We start from the raw sequence: 22237 nt of genomic DNA on the forward strand, positions 1-22237 counted from the left end.
GCTGGCCCCCTCTCCCCCTGCCTGTGCTCTCTTTCTCTCTAAAATAAGTAAATAAAATCTTTTTAAAATAAAAAATGGTAATAAAATGGGACACCTGGGTGGCTCAGTGGTTAAGCCTTCGGCTCAGGCATGATCTTGGGGTCCAGGATCAAGTCCTGCATCAGGCTCCTTGCAGGGACCCTGCTTCTCCCTCTGCCTATGTCTCTACCTCTCTCTCTCTCTCTCTCTCTCTCTCTCTCCTCTCTCTGTGTCTCTCATGAATGAGTAAATAAAATCATTTTTAAAAAAATGTAATAAAACAATGTTTGAAGGAGCTGAAATGGTTACTTCTGGGGAGTTAGCCAAATTAGAAAGTGAAAATTTTCTTCATTGTCCCATATATATAAGATAATCACTATATATACATTCAAAATTCTAAAATATAAAAATACAATGCAATCATTCTACTGGTATTGTTAATATTTGTCTTTTCATTTGTAGTATTATTATTAAGTTGACCATGTATCATGAACATTTCACCTCAGTCCATATGGACTTCTTCACACCTTAATCACTGTATCAGATTCATTCTCTGGGGTAACATTTTTTTTGTCATTTGGATATTACGGTGCTTCTGATATTTTGCTATTAGCAACAATATATTGATAAACATCCTTATTGCATTTTTGTGCCCACATGTGCTGTATTTCTTCCGAGAGCATTGCTAGAAATATTGCTAGTTGAAAATTACATCTTTTCACAAAGATTTCTCCATTTTCCAAAATGTGAACAGATGTAGACTCCTACAAATCATTCTATCTACACATAATGATAATATTGACTCTTTTGTGCAGTATTCTTTCTTTCTATGATTTTGTTGTGAGAGATGAAACCTGGAGAAAACATAATGTTAATAGAACAGAGGTTTTGCTTGCATTGTTCCTGAATTTAATGAGAACACCATGTGTTGTAACTGTTTTCTGAATAATTTTTTAAAAATGTTTATTTTGCTTTTCTCTGTTTTGTTAAGAAAAAGAAATATGTCAGTTCTACTTTGTGAAGAGTTTTAATAAAAATAAATGTTAAATTTTATTTAATATTTTGGCATTTATCAAGTTGTTTTCAGTAAACGTGTACTCACAGACAATAGATAAATTCTTTGCTGTTTAAACAGCAGAATAGTTTTTTAATTATGATTTTAGAGAGCATATCTGAATAATTGTGTTTTGTATAAATACATGGATTTCTAAAGTCAGAATCTGAATGATAGGTTTATCGTACTGGAAGAGGATTCCCTGAAGGTTTATAACTTTTTCTTATCTATTGAAATACACAAGACTACTTACTTGACTGATTCAGGGAATTATCTTTTTTTTTTAAACATTATCCTTAAGAAGATTTGCAAAAGAGCATTTGTCATATAGTCATGGAGTTGTATTTGAAAGGTTTATAAGCCTTTTTCAATAAATGTACTTTTGTTTTTCTTTTTTAGAGGCACAGCAATTGCTGGCATAGTGTTTGGAATTGTCTTCATCATGGGAGTCATTGCTGGAATTGCCATATGTATCTGCATGTGTATGAAAAACAACCGTGGGACCCGGGTGGGTGTCATAAGGACCACCCACATCAATGCCATCTCTTCCTATCCTGGTAAGTAAGCACAATTGCTCACTCCTTCTGAAGAAAGAGTCAGATTCCTTAGTTATGCTTTACTTCTTGGAGAGAGGAAACATTAAAGACTTTCACTGCAATCATCTCCAAGAATGTAGGGCATTTCTGAATTAACGTAGATCGAAGCTCTACATTAGAGCTTTTGATGGAGATTACTTAAATCTAAGTAATAAAATCTACTCACATTTGAAAGTATTCATATTTTTAATGCTTGTCTTACTGACTACAATTCCGAGTCAGCCAAAGAGAAATAAATAGATAGTTCATACCCACTGTGTCTACCTGCCAGAGCTCTGAGAAATAATTATAGAGAAAGTATAAGTGACATGTCTTAACAAACTGGCATCTGATTTAGTAGGTATGTACGTCTTAAGAAAAATGATTGAATAAGGTTTTTATGTGTCCTCTTTATGCAAAGAAAACAGTTTTAACAAATATGAAAATTCTCAACAAAAAGCAAATGTAATGCATTAATAATTTGACAGATAATTGTTGAGAATCTACTAGTTCTACATATAAATATATTGAATACATATGACTTTATAAACAAAATACTGCATTTTGTATTATGTAATTACTCAGTAGTGCTTTCTAAGTCAGTACCATTTGACGTCTAAAAAGAGGTCAAGTTTTAAATCTAATGCATTCTTAGAAAGATAATTTCTTATCCACGGTCACGTCCTTTCTCAGCTCCTATTGTAAAGAGCATAACTTCCACATGCAATCTGCCCTGTGTATCAATTCCTTAATAACTTCCTTTCCCTCTTAACTTTTCCCCTATCATCTTCAACTTGAGGGAGCAAATTTCAGATGAATGTGAATATGGTCATTTCTCCTGTTCCTCTTTTGTCAGTTATTTTCTCCAATATCATCATGTTGGAGTGCCTCCGAGGCTCAGTCTTCTGTCTTTTTCTAGCCTGTATCTACACTTATTCCTTTGGTTATATCATTTGGCCTCCTCGTAAAAAATAGTATTTGTATGCTATTACCTCCTAAAGTTATGAATCTCCATTCCAAACCTCCTTCCAGAATTTCGGATTCATTTGATCCCACCACCTACTAGACATTTTGGCTTGGATGTCTCATAGCCATCTCAAGTTGAACATGTTCAATGTTGTACTTCTGATCATCCCCCGCAAACCTCCTCTGCTCACAGCCCACAGCCTTTATCCTCTCAACTGATGGCATCTCTGGACTTGCAGAAGCTCAGGCCAAAAACCTTTGAGTCTTGCCTCTATCAAACCTACATGCAACCTACTAGGAAAACTTCCAGTTCCATCTTCAAAATATATGCAGTGTCTGACTGCTCACAGTCCCCACTGCTCCTTCCCTGGTAGGAGCCATCCTCAGCTCTCACCTGCATTGCTGTGATAACATCCTAGCTGCTCTTCCAGCATTCACTTTTGGCCCCCAGGGGTCTATTCTAAATCCAGTGGCCAACTTGAACCTTTTAAAGTAGATGTCAAATTATATCATTCTTCTGTTCAAAATCTCCCAGTGGTTTTCCATTTTCTCCAAAGAGTCAAAGCTAGTGGTTCCTCATTTAATCCAGAGTAAAAGGCAAATTCCTGACCAGGGCCTGCAAGGCAATGCATGATTGGCTCCTTTTTTTATTTCTCTGACCTTATTCCCTTGTCTACTCTCTCTTGCCACTCTGGCTCCAGTCACACTCTTCCATGAACACAGAAATACTCCGTGTGCTGGTGAACACAACAGGGCACCCTCTTATCTTAGGGCTTTGCCTAGAACATGGACTCTCTCACTTAATTCAACTTTTTGATCAAAGATCACCTCCTGAATGAGGACTGCTCTGGTCTATTTAAGATTGCCTTATGTCCCTCCCCATTGTGGCCTCCTTATTCTGTTCTGTTTTTCTTTCCAGGGTGCTTTTAATCTTCTAAGATACCATATTGTTTATCTAATTGTGATATTTATTGTTTATTGCCCATCTTCTAGAATATTAGCTCCAGAAGGCAGGGATCATTGTCTATTCTGTTCATCACTCAATCCCAAGTGTAATACCCGGACTGGTACATATGGGCACTCAGCAGACATAGCTGAACAAGTGAAGAACACAACTCATGACAAGATCTCATTTAGTTATGTATCAAAACCTAGAGAATTTACCTTAAATTCCACCCGGAATATATAGCTTTTACTCACTACAAAAGCAATTTACAATTTTTAATCTTTCCATCTTACTAAAAATATTGTTGGGGTTAGTGTAATGATGTTAGAACTAGGGCATAAGGAAAAAATAGGGGGAATTATTTTTTATCCTTATTTTTTATCCTTTTTTTATCCTCCCCATTTTAACCTGGTCAACCCCTAACTCAAGAGAACAGAGAGTCAGATAGAGACATTAACTGGAGAGAAGGCAAGGAGAAGCCCTCTGTAGCTAATATTCCAGTTATACTTTTGCTTGATCAAACAAGTTTAGTTAAAATTAAACATTAAACATTTTAAAACATTAAAAAATATTTTTTCTAAAATTAGAATAGAAGATATAAAATATTTTAATGTGAGAGCTTGTGTTTTCCTGGGCTTGGAGTTTCTATTCCATGCATGGAAGCATGTTTTTAAAACTTTAACGTGGCATCATTTATACTGGCAGATCACAGCAGCATGTTGCATTTTCAGTAAATGCATTGTTCTGGGAACTGAATAATGTGAGAAACATAATAAACCTTATGGTGGAAGCATTTTTACTACAAAAAGGCTAGCTCTTCAAAGAGCACAATGTGCTTGATTACTTCCATTTCCTTCTCAAAGTTACTAATTAAGCTTTTACTTAAAAGATAGGAAAAAAACACAGAGTAGTATTGAATGCTTTACCAAAGTCTTTCATCTGTAGAAATATAAAATATTTTTACCTACGTTAATTAATTAACCTTGTGATAAATGAGATAGCAACCCAATTTATTGTATAGTCCTTCAGCCTTGGGGCCACATATGTGAGTAGAAAATAATTTAGCCAAGGTCATCTTTTTCCTTGGTGAAAGCCTTGGTGAAATTGCTCAGTGGGGATGCCTACAATGAATATTATTACTGTGCACTGGGGAGGAGATTACCGAGAAAAGGTGATTTGCTACACATGAACATTTGTTGGACAGTGACCTTCCAAAATAATTTTTTTCCCTGCCATGCTGGGTAGAATGAACAGTGTCTTGTTTAATTACAATTGTTTTAAAAACTGTTAGTGTGAAAATAAAAATTATTTGTCAAGTCTTATACTTCCACTACTTTCCAGAATTTCACTGTAAACAAAGGAAACTGAATATGTTAACCCTTTTTTTAAAAATAGGTTTGGATGATACACACTTGAAAGAAAAACAATACAGAAAGAGTATAACAGAAGACTTGGCCAAAAAAAAAAAAAAAAAAATCAAATGACAACAAAAGGAAAACAAGAGATTTCAATGCTATCAGGACATTTGTAACCTAAAGTACATTATTGAGCCCCCTGGTGATTGATAGATAGATAGATAGATGATAGATAGATAGATAGATAGATTTAGGTAAACCAAGGAGAAAGAGGGGAGGATCTTGGGAACAGAAAAATGAGAAAGGATGCATGTAGAAAGGAGTTGTGAAATTGGAAAAATTATCATTTTAAAACATAAGAAAAGTTTGGGACAAGTGTCATTAATGGATGCTAAATCTGGGGGGAGAGGCTGTAGTGGGGCAAGACATTTGCATGGTCTTAAAGTGTCTACCCTCAGGCTTGTTGCTCGTTATAAGGGGAAAAATAGTAACTACACAGTGGAAAAACCAGACATCTTGACCAGGCAGTAAAGATTAATATCACCAAAAAAGGACAGGTAGACATTTTGCACCTTTGGGCATTAATTACTCTGAGGATGGCACAACTTCATGTGTGGAGGATTCTGACTGAAAATTCACACCCTGAATCTAAACATGAGAAAGTCTGACATGGGACGCCTGGGTGGCTCAAGGTTGGGTGCCTGCCTTCAGCTCAGGTCATAATCCCAGGATCCGGGATCGAGTCCTGGATCAGGCTCCCTTTGGGGAGCTTGCTTTCCCCTCTGCCTGTGTCTCTCTGCCTCTCTCTCTCAGTCTGTGTCTCTCATGAATAAATAAATAAATCTTTAAAAAAGAAAGAAAGAAAGAAAGAAAGAAAGAAAGAAAGAAAGAAAGAAAGAAAGAAAGAAAAGGTCTGACAAATCCAGGTTAAGGAACATTTTATAAAATAACTGACTTGTAGTCTTTAAAATCTCATGGAAATATTTCATCAAGAAATCAAAACTGTAGGGGCACTGGGTGGCTCAGTCAGTTGAACATCCAACTCTTGATTTTTGGCTCTGGTCATGATCTCATGGATTGTGGGGCCTCAACGAGGAGTCTGCTCAAAGATTCTCTTTCTCCCTCCCCCCACCCACTCATGCACATATGTGCAATCTGTCATTATTTACTTTCTGAATAAGTAAATCTTTAAAAAAAAAGAAATAAAAAAGAAATAAAAACTCTGCATCATTGAATTCACCTTATTATTCACTGCCTTATTAGTATATGTACTGAACATGGAAAGCCTTTATGTACTCATCAAAGGATTTGATGATATGAGGACATGCTCTTCTGATTGTGCCTATATTCTTACTGAAATTAGAAGCAAGTCTTCTGCTGAAAGTGGGCTGAGGAGATTCTTGTAAGTAAGGAATCTCAGAGAATGGAGGGGTGGTAGAATACCTAAAGGAATGCATAATTTCCAAGCAACGCCAGGGCTCTCCACACTTAAGAATATAGTCATTCATTGAAAGTGAGATCAATCAATATGATTGTGCATTTTTCTCTAGCCACATGAAGCTCCTAGATACAAATCTGAGAGAGCCAAAATGTTGAATTTAATCAAGATTGGAGTTTTGTCAGGCAATGGAGGGAAAAGGAGATAAGAAAGTTGATGATAAATGCACAGAAATAATTTTAGTGATGGACCATAAATCTAAGCTGAATAAAGAAAGACATGAAGAGGTGACATCAGTTTAAATTAACTTTTTAAAATGTCATCAGTAAAATTGGAAATCTAGGTGAGTTTCAAGATACGTTTGAATGTGTATTCTAGAGAGATAGAGTTGTAGTCAGATTTACATAGGTACAACAAGGGTAAGAAAAAAATTTTTGAAGGCAAAAAAAGTCCAGGTGTTCAAAAAATGATTAAAGAAAACAATTTAGGTGATACAGACAAACTGTTTAACGCTTCATAGAGCAGATGGTCTCTGTGCAGAGAACTGCAAAATAGGTGGAAGGCAAAGAGCTTTTATAGGATAAAGAATAAAAAAAAAAGGGAAAAATAGAAAGTACCTGATTTGCTGGGGCCACATAGATAACCTTGTTTGGGGGGAGAAGAAACAGGTAAGCATAGAGCTCAGAGTTGGCTTGACGTTTGGGGATTAGCTGACTGGATATTGTTTCCCATCAAGTGGAACTTCCCAGGAAAATGAAAGATTTGTTTTTTGAGGTTTTTTTTAAAGATTTATTTATTTATTAATGAGAGCACAGAGGGAGAGAGAGAGGGGTGGGGTGGAGATATAGGCAGAAGGAGAAGTAGGCCTCCCACAGGGAGCCCGATGCAGGACTCGATTTCATATCCCAGGATCATGCCCTGAGCCAGAGGCAGATGCTTAACCACTGAGCCACCTAGGCATCCCGTGGGACATGAAAGTTATCTAAGTTTTGATTTGCTGCTGTGGCACCCTGGCTAGGAGCAAGCTCCATCTTGAGGCCAGACACTCCAACATATGAATGTTGAAATCATCAAGAATGCTAATAGAAATCATGTTGCAGAGAAAGATAATGGGCCTGATGCTAAATCGTCAATGAATGAGAGTCTAGGGCAGAGTGGACCACAGGTATTAATAAGAAGTAGAAAGTAGGATAATCTCATGGTGTGTGCTACAGAACAGCTCAGGTATTTAAGGAGAGAACATGGACCATGGTTTAAAAAGTGAGAATCCCAGAGAATACCCAGTGTACCTTCTGGCCCTATAGGATGTAGAGTGTGGGAGAAAATGAATACCTGTGATTTAATACTGCTAGAGGGGAAGCTGCCCTCTCTGGGAAAGTCTGACTTTAATTAAAATAGAAAAGTGTGGTGAATGTCCACTTCTGTTCCCTGGCACAACTATCTCATGCGTTCTTCTCTCTTCTCAAAGCTCAAAAAACCCCTTATTTTTCTCACTTTCAGCAGATCTCATTTCTCTGGAAAACAGACACAATTAGAAGAGGATTTTCCCATATTCTGAGCTAGACTCACATGTAAAGGGATGGAAAGGTGAGATTACAAAGAGCTCTTCTAACTGTGGACTTTGTGGTCTCCTGAGCACAGTGAAAGGAGGTGGGGAAAGTTTAGATAATTAATTAGATTTGATGTGTAAAGCCCTCCAGAATTAGAGGTCATGATGAAAGATGTTCTAGGAGCTTGTCCTTCTCATGGTAACAGAGGAACGTAAAATATGACACTACTTCTCTTGAAGCTCTCTGAGAGGAAGGGGAATGATAGCTTCTAATAATATCATCCTTTTGAGAACACGTTAGGCCCCTGTTGAGAAATGTGCAGGATTGGGTCTGTCTGGTGGGGATGGAGGCAGTGGAGGTCTGGCTGGGAGCTCTGTGGGCTTCTGCTCTGAGTAAGTTTCAGGCAAATTGTGAGTAGTGGGGTTTGTGAGAGGGTGGAGAAGTTTGCTCATAGCAATAATATTAGGAGTTGTCTTTAAAAATGTCATAAACTATATTTGCCTGGATGGCTTAGAAAGTTGAGCATGTGACTCTTAGTTTCAGCTCAAGGTACAATCTCATGGGTCATGGGATCAAGCCCTATGTGGGCCTCCACCTTTATCATGGAGTCAGCTTGAAGATTCTCTCCCTCTGCCCCTTCTCCCACTTGTTCTCTCTCTCTCTCTCTCTCTCTAAAATAAATAAATAAATATTTTAAAATGTCATAAGTTAATGCTAAGATGTATTAAAAGATAAATTGAGGTATACTAGAAATTTTAAGTGTTTATTTGAGCAAAAATTGATTTGAATCAGACAGCACCAAACTGGAAGTGGTTAGGAGTACCCCTCCTTATACAGCGAAAATGTGGAAGCAAAGAAAGGAAATTATTTCACTGGCTATAGCTTAAAGCCTAGTTGGCTGTTTTGATTGATTCTCCTTAGTGTTTTGATTTCATGTTTGAAGCATTTACAGACTTACATTTTAGTTTGCTTACCATGACAACATGTTGTGCACTTTGAACTTACACTATGTTATAGGTCAATTATTTCTCAGTTAAAAAATATTTTTAAAGCATGTTTTTAAAAATGTCATGAGATTCACGTGTCCTAGTATATACTAAAACCATTTAAAATCAAAAATAATTAAAATGAGGTGTTAATGGTACAGAAAGATGTAGCTTGGTCATTGGAACAGAACAAGTTCTAAAATTTTACAACCTTAAGGAGAGATAACAAAACAATGTGAAAAATGAGGATTAAGAAGCCATATGGATAATTTGGCTTGACCAAAATTTGAAACTCAGGAAAAATAAACTTTGACACAAAAATATATCAAGTAAAATAATATACATAAGGAAGCTATAAATATATAATTTAAATGGAAAAACTCAGAAATAGTTTGGTTAGATATCAGATATCCAAAAGAGAAGGCAAATTTTTAAGTTTAACAACACAGAAGAGATCAAAAAGATGAAGAAGCATATATTTTGTTATATACAAGTTTTAAGTTTTGGTATGTCAATAAGGTAAAAATAATATAATTAACCATTTTGACATTTATTTTTAGAAAGATACCTAGAAAAGATACATAGCTTTGTATACTTGTTTATATCTTATCTTAATTATATCTTGATTCTAATTAAGATTTCAGTTTTTAGATTACCAGTCCAAAACAAGCAACAATCACCCAGTATAAACTACAAACAGTAGGGGCGCCTGGTGGTTCAGCCAGTTAAGCATCTGACTCTTGGTGGTTTTGGCTCAGATCATGATCCCAGGGTTGTGAGATTAAGCCCTGAGTCAGTTCCATGCTCAGTGCAATCTGCTTGACCCTCCCCCCTATTCAACTCTCTCTTTCAAATAAATAAAATAAATCTTTAAAAGAAATATAAACTACAGACAGTAAACAAGTTGTAGATCAATGTCAAATCTAGCTACTACCAAAGAAATGTAAAATAAAGAGCTATTTTTTTCTATTAAATTGCCAAAATGTTAAATGATGATAACCACTTAGTTGATTCCTGGAATTTTAATCAAAAGGAATAATTCAAAATAATTTTTAAAAGTCTATGTGTAGAAGGATATCCATCTCTCCCTTATTTATGATAAAAAAATTGTTAATCTCAAAATAAGTGAACAATCAGTAGAATAATATGCAGCCATTAACAATAAAGTTTATGAAGAATATGTAGCAGAATAAGAAAAACTATAATACAAAGTATAAAAACATGTAGTCATTTTACATGACTACAAGATATAAAAATCACAAATGATTAGAAGAGACTATATATATTATTTATTAAAGTATAATGACAGAATTATGGATGATTTTCTTGTTTCCAAATTTTTAAAAATAATGTGGTAGGGGGATCCCTGGGTCTCTCAGCGGTTTGGCGCCTACCTTTGGCCCAGGGTGGGATCCTGGAGTCCCAGGATCGAGTCCCAGTCGGGCTCCCAGCATGGAGACTGCTTCTCTCTCCTCCTGTGTCTCTGCCTCTCTGTGTGTGTGTGTCTATCATAAATAAATCTTAAAAAAATAAAAATAAAAATAAAATAAATAAGTGTTAAAAAAAAATAATGTGGTAGGTTTTGGTAATGCTGTGCATCTCCGAGCCCTTTGATTCAGAGATGTTGACCTGAGTGAGTGAAAAACATTAAATTTCTTCTATGGAATTTCATACCATCCATAAATTCTGAAATATTGTGGAAAACTATGACATTGAAGATGAATGGCATATTTGCCGTACTTAAATCAGAGAGTTGGAATATTGATGATGAAAGATTTCAAAGGCACCATATCTCCAGCTGCATCCATACATCTTTGAAAGATGATTTGACCTTTAAGAAAGAACAAAACCTCTTAGAGTTAATCAGGAATTTTCTAAAACTGATACCTTGAAAAGTTTACTTCCTAGTGAAACCTTATTATCTGCAGGAAAGAAGGACAGCACAGTCCACAGCTACACAAGGCTTATTTCAAAATGTCTTCCAGCAGCTGCTATGATAAAGGGTGTGCTATGTTTATTTCATGATGGATAGTCCTCAAAATATTGTTCTTCTGCATTATATTATCACTTTATCAAACTTCAAAGGCTATATAAGAAGGCTATATGAATGTAATCATATCTTAAATTTGCATGTTCACCATGCAGCTGTATAAACCATAGGGAATCTCACTGAAGTGTCCTCTAGCAGTTTTAATGCAGAAAGCAAAATATAAACGCTTTGTTACCGAAGCATAAAGAGACTCCACGGCTTCATGACAGAGAATGGTGCAGAGTTAATCTGATTCTACAGAATTCTACAGAATCATTCAGTGTATGCTCCACAAGTAGGAGGCAGGGAAAACCTTCAACACAAAAACAGCTTAGAACCACACGATTACAAGAAACAGTTCAATGGGTATCCAGCTGTAACTTTCTATTTTACATGGAGCCTGTATTTGTTGGCTTGGATGAAGTATATTATAAATCTTAGTTCTCCTGGATATAATGAAGCAGAGGAGTGGGTGTAATGCAGAGGGAATGTGTGTTTAGACTCCACAGGAGTTGTTCCATTTTGTTACAGAAAACAAAGCTTTTGATAGTCCAGCCTCCAAGTGTAGAAAGCAGCCTTAGAGAAGCTGTATACAGCTGTGTCCTGTGCCATGAGCCCTTGGCCTGTAGAGCCCACTGGAGACTTGTGAAACCTTGGCTCAGTAAAGCAGTCCTCAGAGGACATCCTACTTGGTTCTCTCTCTACATTTTCCTTTATCTTAGGTGACCCACTTCTGTGTCCTCACATCCCTGAGTACAGGCAGAGAGATCAGTAAGTGGTTTAAATCATCAAGCTCCTGATAAAGCAAGCCAAGTTAAAGGGATCCAGAAGAAACATTGTTAGTGTTTGCATATAGGGTGAAGCCCTATGTTTGTACCTGTATATTGATCAGAACACTACCATAATCTTATGGGTAAGAGCACAATTTAGAAGACATTTTATATTTTGTTTTTTTAGAACTTTATTTTGAAATGATCTCTGCACCCAATGTGGGGCTCAAATCCGCAACCCTGAGATCAGGAGTTGCATGCCCCACCAACTGAGCCAGCCAGGCGTCCCTAGAAGACATTTTAGAAATATGTTTATTGAAATGTTGCTTGTTCTTTTCTGCCATTCTAATGTTTAAAAAGCTTGCCCATTTATTTGCATTATTATGACACTTGTGATTTAGACTACATTCATAGCAAGCAATTACAGGATGTCAATTTCCAACTAGAATCATGATCTTGATGATAATTCAACTATTGGAAAATCATCAGAGGGGTTGCTCAGATGTTGCAGAATGATTGGTTCTTGAAGACATGGAATACTCAAGGGGTACCTCTCTCCAATCCTTGACATGGGATTGAGATCACTACAGAATCCATAAAAAGTCACAATAAAGTGTATTAAATGTGATTTAAAACACACTAATATATATTACAGTAAAATAATTTTTAAAAATTTATCAAATAATATTTAGAAAACTAAGTTCTTCATTCCCATTCACAAACATGCTTACCAACACTTTTTTTTCTTATTCCTATAATGGCTCCATGGCCTTCTGGGTTACAGAAGCCCAATAAAGGGTGCCCAATACCTGGACACATTTTTTCACTCTCCACCTTTCTCTACCTACCTAGTCATCACCTAAGAACTCAGCTTCCCAAGGTGTCATGATTTTTCCCCTCAATGCCATATGTCCTGCATAATCCTTCACATATACTATTACATCATCTCTCCTTTTTTTCTACTTCAATCCATACTGCTGAGAAAATCACCTTCCCAAAGCATATTTGTTTGCATATTCAAAAAACCTCTAGTAACTGCACATCACACACTCTTTATGTGATATTCAAAGCCCACCAGGATGATGATACAATCAGATTCCTCAACACTTTTTCCCATTCCCCCCGCCATGTACTTTTTGCTTTCAACAAAAGTGCTCTCTTGCTTCTATGCTTTTGCTCAATCTGGAATCAGTCCCTAGTCTTTCCTTTATCTGCCCTTTTAGCATCATATTTCCAAGAAACTTTCCCTAAGCAACCAATTCTAAACATTTTGGCCAATGGCACCATGTTTTGTAGCACTTGCCCTTTCATATATATGTGCCTTCAACCTATAGGCAAAAATCATGACCCATCCTGAAGTACTCAGCCCAATGGTTTAAACATAGTAGACACTCAAATATTTGCTAAATGCCTGATGCCTTTTACCTTGTGTTTTTCAGTGGCACCACCCCCCTATGGTTATGACCATGAGATGGAATACTGTGCCGACTTGCCACCTCCCTACTCCCCGACCCCACAGGCTTCAGCACAGCGTTCTCCACCCCCTCCTTACCCTGGAAATTCGAGGAAACAGTCCTTCTCCCAGAACAGAATATGTGCCAATCAGAGATCTTGCATGGAATAAAAAGCCTCTATTCAGAAACAAGAGAGAATTGCTCTAGGGAATACTTTTTTGGGGTCAAACAATATGTCAAATGAAATATCCAGGCTGAGATACTGACACTTCTCTGACCTGACCCCATCTGGAGTATTGATCAATGCAAGAATATGCAGAAAAGAGTAACGAGATAGACAAAACATCTGAAACTCATGTTGCTTAAGGAAATTGCAATTGCAATACTGATCCAGGAAAAGAGAAGAATGATGTAAGAGAAGAGAACAGCCTGGACTGCATAAGGAAACAACTATATTCTGTGTAGCTTTAAAAGTCAGAATTAGAATCATCCATTCTTTTGTTAATCAATAAATACTGTTCAAGTACATGAGAGCCTACTCTGTGCCTTTCACTGTTTGAAGCACTGGATGGAAGCTACAGGAACTTTGATTTCTGGTTAAGAACAAGGAACTTTGGTTTCAGGATAAGAAAGAGGAGTTGGAGCTTCCTTATTGCTAGATTGTTTTGTGAAGTTCCCTATTACTAAGACTTCAAACAGAATCTATCTGGTAGAGAAATGTTCTAGAAAAGACAGCTAAATCAAATGGTAGATGGGTCCCAAACATTCTACTCATGGTTTAGGTAAGTGTGAAGTAAATTTCTATGCCTCCAATAATGAAAACAACTGGAATAGTTGAATCTTTTCTATTTAATTTGACAGTTAAAACAGGACCAGAGGGATTCAACAGCTGCCTGAAGCCAAGAACTCTTTAGTGCTAGCTACTGCTACCTAAAAATCATCTGACTTTAATTAGCGTTTTATTATAACAAAGGTTATTCCAACTGTGGGAAAAAATTGTATTAAATTCCACAAGCAACAAATACTTCTTTTCAGATCAAAAGATTAGAAGCCAAATAGTTCGAAGGGATTGTACATCAGGGAGTAAAACTGTAGAACTTGTCCATGAAGATATATAATAGTTTATGCAAAGAAGAAGAAAAAATGAAATTTGGATTCTGGTCTGTGGAATTCCATTCATATATGGTCTAGATAAATTTGTTTCTCTTCTGTAATATTTTGGAAATCTATTCCCTTGTAAAAGTTATATAGTTAATAGAAAGGTTAAGATATTGACATCAAACTGTTGCCTTTTGCCAAAACCCAAATGTTACCAAGTGCCTACCTTCAAGTATAAAACTTTTTACTAAATAATTCTAATGTGCTGTATTTTGCTGCAAGTGACCTTAACATTTATATTTTTATGTGGGTCCTTTTGTGTATTTAAAATTTACATTGACAAAATATTGGGGGAAAGTGATGTTACTAAGATGGTGACATACATCATGCCCTAATTTGCTCCCCCTCACAAGAACAACCAACAATTATCCAAAAACAAGACACCACAGAGAGAATCCTAGAACACAGGAATGAGGCTAAAGCACCCCCTTCCCACACTTCAGAGACCAAGATAGACTGCATTAGAGGGGTAAAAGAAGTGGCTACATGTTGACTGTATTGCTCCTCTCCCCAGGACAGTATAGCACCATAGGGAGAAGTATCTCCTAAGCTTCCAGTTCTTCCAGTGGAAAAGAGAACCCAACAGGGAGCAATCAGGCACTGGCCCCCCAGCATTGCGGGTCACCCTGTGGGCATCCATACCCTCATCACATACCGCTGGAATTGTAGGGCTCAGCCAACAGAAATATAACTGTGACAGAGAATGAGGAAGGGGCTTGCAATAACTAGCACATGTTTGTTGGCAGACCAGGTTCATATTGGCAGTGTCTAAATAGTAATTAGACCTATTTACCCAGTGGCCTTACTCATCTGCTGAACTAAACTGGGAAGAGTGAACTTGGAAGAGGTGCATATCTGCTTGATTCAGATCCTCAAACAAAAATTTTGCCAGCCCCACATCCCAGCTTGCTTGTACCCAGGCAGGGCACTGAGTAACAGCCCCATCTACCATGGAGAGTGCCTTCAGCCCCATCTGAGCAGAAGGGCTAGAGACAACTCCTGAAAGCTCCATGGCCTAGTGGCACTTGAGCTGAGAGAAGGGACAGCCAGTAGTTTGCAAAGTCAGTGGCCTCATTTGGCCAGGGTTCATAAAAGGCATGGGTCTGCTTGAGTTAAGACAACAAAGAGCTTTACCAGTTTTAGAGCTGCTTCTCCTGTTGCACACAGGCAGGGAAACTAATGTATGGCCTTGCTCATTTCTGAATATAGCAATCAGCTATCTGACCAGGGAACTTAACCAGAACACATAGGAACTGCATAGTCCCTCTAACAGCCCTACATACAGTGACACTTGAACAGAGAGCACAGCCCATGGCTTCCTCCATCTGTAGAGCATCACCTGACCAGGGAATCCATTGGACACTCAGGCCTGATTTGGAACCCCCAAATAATGATTTTTAATGGGCTCTGAACATTGGCTGCTGTCCTGCCAGAGCAGAGAAGCAGGAAACATAGCTCCATCTACTACTGAATATAGACTCAGTTCCAATCATCTAATAAGTCTTAGAAGAGAATAAGTCAACTGAAGACCCGATCCTACAGCCTCATTTGGATAGGGAACCAAGCCAGCAGTCATATCCAATTATTTTCAGCCAGTGGCACAATACTCCATCCTTGTCCTCAGGACTTGAATAGTTGCCTTGCCCAAAGCAGTCCATAATAGCAGGCCCAACCTGCCCAAAGACATTACCAACAGACACACCCAGGAAAACAAAATGATCCGACCAGTGAAGTTACCTCTGCCAAAGCAAAACTGTAAAGTCTGGAAGTGAAGATTAATTACTCAAATGCTCAGATACCTATGCAAGAAATCAAGGATCATGGAAAATCAGGAAATATGAATGAACCACCAAAATAAACTAAAAGGCTCCAACAACTGACCTTAAAGAAATGGAAATTTATAAACTATCAGACAAAGAATTCAGAATAATTCCCTTAAAGAGGTTTAGTGAACTTTGAGAGAACAGAGACAAACAACGAAACAAAATTAGGAAAACAATGCATGAACAGAAAGAGATGTCTGACTAAGAAATAGCAACCATCAAAAAACAAAAACAAAAACAAAAACAAATCCCAGAGTTGAAAAATACAATAAATGACCTGAAAAATTCAGTAGAGAGTTTCAAAAGTAGATTCAAACATGCAGAAAAAAAATCAGCAGCCTAAAGGGTAGGACATTGGAAATTATCCAGTCAAAAAAGAAAAAAATTAAAAACAGCAAAGAGAGCCTATGGAAATTATATGACAATGAAAAGAAATAACATTTGCATCATAGGAATTCCAGAAGGAGAAAAAGGACAGAAAATCTATTTAAAACAATAATGGCTGAAAACTTCTTGAAACTGGGGAGAGAGATGGATATCTAGATCCATGAGGCCCAAAGGATCCCAAACAGGCTGAACCTTAGAGGGCTACACTGAAACACATTATAATTAGATTGTCAAGACTTAAAGACAAAATATTTTTAATAGCACCAAGAGAAAAGAGAGAACTTACATACAAGGAACCCCTTATAAGACTATTGGATTTCTCAACAGAAACTCTTCAGGCCAGGAGAAAATGGGATGACATAGTCAAAATATTGAAAGAAAACTGTCAACCAAAATTCTATAGCTGGCAAAGCTGTCCGTCAGAAATGAAGGAAGGCTAAAGACTGTCCTGAACAAACAAAAGCTAAGGGGGTTAATTACAACCAGACCTGCCTTACAAGAAATTCCAAAGGGAGTTCTTTAACTACCTTTATAAATAATATTACAAAAACATAGAAAGGTAACACGAATCTCACTGGCAATAGCATAAATGTAGTCATAATGGGATTCTGCAATATGGTAATAGTGATATATCACTCACTTACAACTCTAGTTTTAAATTCTCTTAAGAGGAATGTAGCAAGAAGAACCATAAATACAATAATCTGTTATTAGTTACACCATATAAAAAATATAAGTTGTAACAGCAATAATCTAAAATGTGAGGGGCAGAAGTAAAAGTGTAAAGTATAAAAATTCTATTTAAGTTATTAATATGTTTAAAATAGAGTGTTATAAGTTTAAGATATGTTGTGCACATCTCATGGTAACCACAAGGGAAGATCTAGTAATCACACAAAAGAACACAATAAATAAATCCAAGTATACTGACACCAAAAAGATCAAAACAATAAAGGACAGCAGGATATGATCAAGGAATGATGGCTCTACAAAAGAATGAGAAAAAAATTAACAAAATGGCAATAGTAAGCCCTTACCTACAGACAATTATGTTAAATGTAAATGCACTAAATTCTTCAATCAAAAGACATAGAATGGCTGAGTGGATTTAAAAAAACAGGATCCAACAATATCAGCCTAAAAGAGGTTCACTTTAGCCCTAAAGACACTGAGAGACTGAGAGTGAACATGGACAGGAAAAAGTCATTTCAAGCAAATGGTGACCAGGAAAAAAAAAAAAAAAAAAAAAAAAAAACAAGGATAGCTATACTTATATCAGACAAAATAGAATTTAAACTAAAAATAGTAAAAAAGAGTCAAAGGTCATTATGTGATGATAAAAGTGTGAATACATCAATAAGATATAACAATTATAAATATTTAAGTGCCCAAGAGAGGACTTAAATATATAAAGCAAAAACTAACAGAGTTAAAAGAAAAAATAAACAGTATTATAATAATAGTTGAGGACTTTAACACCCCACTCTCAAAAATAGATCATCAAGACAGAGAATCAATAAGGAAATGGTGAATTTGAACAACACTATAGACCAAATGGACCTAACAGTTGTATACAGAACATTCCACTCAACAACAGCAGAATACATATTCTTCCCAAGGGTACATGAAACATTTTCCAGGATAGACCATACGTTAAGACACAAAATTAGTCTTAGCAAATTTAGGAAGCCTGAACTCCTACCAAGTATCTTTCTCTTTCTGATCACAATAGTGTGACACTAGAAATCAGTAATGAGGAAAACTGGAAAATTCACAATTATATAACAATTAACACTGCCCTCAACAACCAGTGGATCAAATAAGAAATTAAAGTTTAAAAAGTTTATTGAGACAAATTAAAAATGGAAATACAACACATCAGAACTCATGGGAAGTAGCAAAAGCAGTTGTAAGAGAGAAGCTCTTAGTAATAAATATCTACATTAAGAAGCAAGAAAGATCCCAAATATGCTACCTAACTCTATGCCTTAAGGAACTAGGAAAAGAAGAACAAATTGAGCCCAAAGTTAGCAAAAGAAAGAAAATAATGAAGATTAGAGCAGAAATAGAAAACACAAAAATAATAGAAAAGATAAACCAAACTAAGAGTTGGTTATTGTTGGAAAGATAAAATTGACAAAATCCTAGCCAGACCAACCAAGGGAAAAAAAAAAAGACCCAAATCTACACAATTACAAATAGAAAAGGAGACATTATAGATGATGCTTCAGAAATTCAAAGGATCATAAGAGATTCTGCTGGTGAGGATGTAAGCTGGTGCAGCTACTATGGAAAATAGTATGGAGGAAATCTTTAAAAAATTAAAAATAGGACTATCAAATGATCTAGCAATTCCACTTCTAAGAATATGTCCAAAGAACATGGAAATACTACCTCAAAAAGATATCTTGTACCCCCATATTCATAGCAGCATTATTTCTTCTAATAGCCAAGACATGGAAACAAACCAAGTGTCCATCAATGGATGAGTGGATAAGGAAGATGTGTGTGTGTGTGTGTATGTGTGTGTGTGTGTGTGTGTGTTTACACAATGAAATGTAATTCAGCTATTAAAAATGAGGAACACCTTGGAACACCAAGGATGGACCTTAAAAGTGATATGCTAAGCAAAATAAATCAGACCAAAAAAAAAGACCATATCCTCTATGATCTCACTTGCACGTGTGGAATCTTAAAAGGAAACAACAACAACTCATAGATAAAGAGATCAAACTTGTGGTTACCAGAGATGGTGGGTGGGAGGAAGAGTGAATTAGAAGAAGGAGATCAAAAGTTAAAAACTTCCAGTTGTAAGACAAATATGCATTAGGGAGGTAACATACAACATAATGACTAGAGCTAACATTGCTGTATGATATATAAGAAAGGTGTTAAGAGAGTAAATCCTAAGAGTTCTCATCATAAGAACATTTTTTTCTTATATCTTCTTTACTTTCATTTTATTGTATATATATGAGAAGGTGGATGTTATCTAACCTACAATGATAATCATTTTACAACATATGTAAAGCAAACCATCATGCTGTATGCCTTAAACTTATACAGTGATGCATGTCAGTTATTTCTCAATAAAACTGAACAACAATAAATAAATAAATAAATAAATAAATAAATAAATAAATCTGAACAACAACAAAACCGTATCACTTTTATTCACCAGAAGTACACCATGATGAACACAACTTGCTAGTAGCTGGTTAGAAAGATCTTTATTACAAGTCTGCTTAAATACACTGCACTGCATGCATAAAAGAATACTGGGAAGAGATGTTCAAATTTTTATGTCACTTTGCAGTTAAATCTAAAATGTTTAATCTAACATCATCATCATAATTCAGTGAAGTCCCAAAATGATTCTAAGAATTTTGCTGAATAAAATAATCAAAAGAAGTATCTTAAGGTATAAAATTATAGTTCCTGTCCTTGTAGTTAGGAAACTTAGTAGTTCATAGAAGTATCATATTTTCTTTCAGATACATTGATCTGACTGAAATGAAGTCTAGCTGATCAGATCTAAAAGCTAGATTTGTTTTGAATGACTTACTTGATTTGTAGACACTGATAATTTTCTGACTTAAAAGGACACAAAGCACTCAAGAGTTCCAGCCTATTCTAAGGACTGGAATTTTAGCACAGTTTTAACAGTACATATGCTTTCTCTCTCTTCTGCAAGTGTGACCAGATCCAATTACAAAGCAGCTCTGCAACTCAACGTGTGGGGGTCTCTGTGACATTTACAATGTTGGTTGCAAATGAGCCATAAATTCCTTAAGAAAAATGGAGAGGAAAAGACCAGATTGCAAATTGAATTCTCATCATCTTTGCCATCGATAAACATTTATTGTGTACCTCCTATGTTCTGCAAACATTACCCACATAGGAGCCATCTGAATCCACGAATCCACCTCATCCCCCCTTTGGGTTGTTTTATGGCTACCCTTAAGGCACAGCACAGACCCAACGACCTACACTGATCACTATTTTTACTGTTTGCATTTAGTGTCACACTAGGATAAATGTGCACATTATCCATATAGACTTTTGGAGTTACTGGTATTTTCATAGATGATACATCTTGAAGGAAAATAGTATATAATGTGAAAGCTTTGAATTACGGTTATTTAAAAACTAATGTGTGTGCTATGGCCAGAGTGTTTACAATAAGCAATAAAATGAAATAACTCATTATAGTAAAGGTTGTATTTTAATTGTCTTGTGTCCATTTTGTTTCACCCTTCATTTCTGCTGATTTAGTCTCATTCTTTTGTACAGAAACAAGGGACTGAAGCCAGATAGACTTTATTTTGAATCCTGTCTCCTGCCTGTATGATTTGAAACAGGCCTCTTCGTCTCTATAAAATTTAACTTTCTGCTCTGGAAAACGTAAATAATATAATGAGGTTCATTAGGTTTTGTGAAAATTGGATGAATACATGCAAAATTCTAAGTATAGTGCTAGGCACATAAAAGATGTTCTATAAATATTAGCCCAAACTAAATTAACAAAAGAGTAACATAAGGAGGCCAGCCTCTGGAATTGTGCTATCCAACACATTAGCCACCAGCTACATATGGTTATTTGAATTCAAATAAATTGAAATTAAATTACATGAAAAATCCGCCTCTTCAGTCTCACTAATCACATTTCAAAGCTGCATAGATAGCCTCATGTACTAGCAGCTGCCTTCCTGGGCAGTGCTGCTCTAGAAAAAAATCTATGCAAAATGTAATGAGGTACCAGAGAGGTAAAGAAGTAGCATTACAGTCATCTTGTCTAGACAGACTGTGCACTTTGTCATTAATTGCAGTGTCTTCCACAAACAGGTGTGATGAGGCCATTGTGGAAGTAAGGCTGTGATCTGCAAGAAGAAGCCCACTCAGTCCCTTCTCAGGGCCAGAAGCAGGGAGGCTATTGCAAGAGCTATAGGGCTGAATGTAGAAGAGGGAACCTGGACCTGGCCAAGGAGCTGGTGAGACAGCTCAGAGTCTACTCTGTTCTGCTGAGCTGCCCTGCTCAGCAATAGAAGTCACTATAGGAGCATCCAAGGCCAAACATATCTTCCTAAGGTACAGCACTGAGGTGTGCTCTTCCATTATTTTGTTATCTGGTTCCTGTCACCAAATGAAAGCAGCGCTTACCATTCATCCATTCTACTCTCAACCGATCCTTGTTTAGCCAAACCCATTTTGCCAACTTCTGGCTCTAAGTGAGGTAGAGTTCTGGATGCATCAGACTATGTGAAGCCGGTCAAATAGCAGAACTCTGGATGCTATTGTTTTATTTGTAACTTAATTAAAACAACCTAACAGCAAGAGTGCCCCAGTCACATGATCATCTTCCTAATCACCACGCAAGCTGCTAAGGACTTCCAGATCCCCAGTCAGTATGTGGCTTAAATGTCCAATTTATATTTTCTAATTATAGGCCCAAGCTGCAAGGGTGATAGCTGAACTCAGAAGTCCAATGCTTTTCTGCTGCAGCCCCACTGGGTGATATGCTTCATTTCAAACCATGTCAGGACCTCCAGAAAGGAAAACATCATCACAAGCTTTAGAAAGATCTACAGGTGATTCTTATTTGTACCCTAAACCCCACCCAAACCTTTCCACCTATGATGGTTAAGGCAGAGGAAAGATCCAGGGCTTCAGAGTTAGACTTTGTTTCTCTCTTATCTCCATTACCTCCTAGCTATGTGTTCTGTGCCAA

The 22237-nt window shown here is 36.6% G+C and overlaps 1 protein-coding gene across 1 annotated transcript in view; it reads left to right on the plus strand.

Moving 5' to 3' along the window:
- Positions 1-20738, plus strand: part of CYYR1 (cysteine and tyrosine rich 1) — a 107027-nt gene extending 86289 nt beyond the window's left edge. The window contains exons 3-4 of the mRNA XM_025995692.2: positions 1472-1629; positions 13127-20738. Coding sequence (XP_025851477.1) covers positions 1472-1629; positions 13127-13311 — 343 coding nt within the window. The 3' untranslated portion in view covers positions 13312-20738. The remainder of the gene's footprint in view (positions 1-1471; positions 1630-13126) is intronic.
- The last annotated feature ends 1499 nt before the right edge of the window (positions 20739-22237 follow it).

Source organism: Vulpes vulpes, chromosome 15 (assembly GCF_048418805.1).
Source record: "Vulpes vulpes isolate BD-2025 chromosome 15, VulVul3, whole genome shotgun sequence".
Taxonomy (NCBI): Eukaryota; Metazoa; Chordata; class Mammalia; order Carnivora; family Canidae; genus Vulpes; species Vulpes vulpes.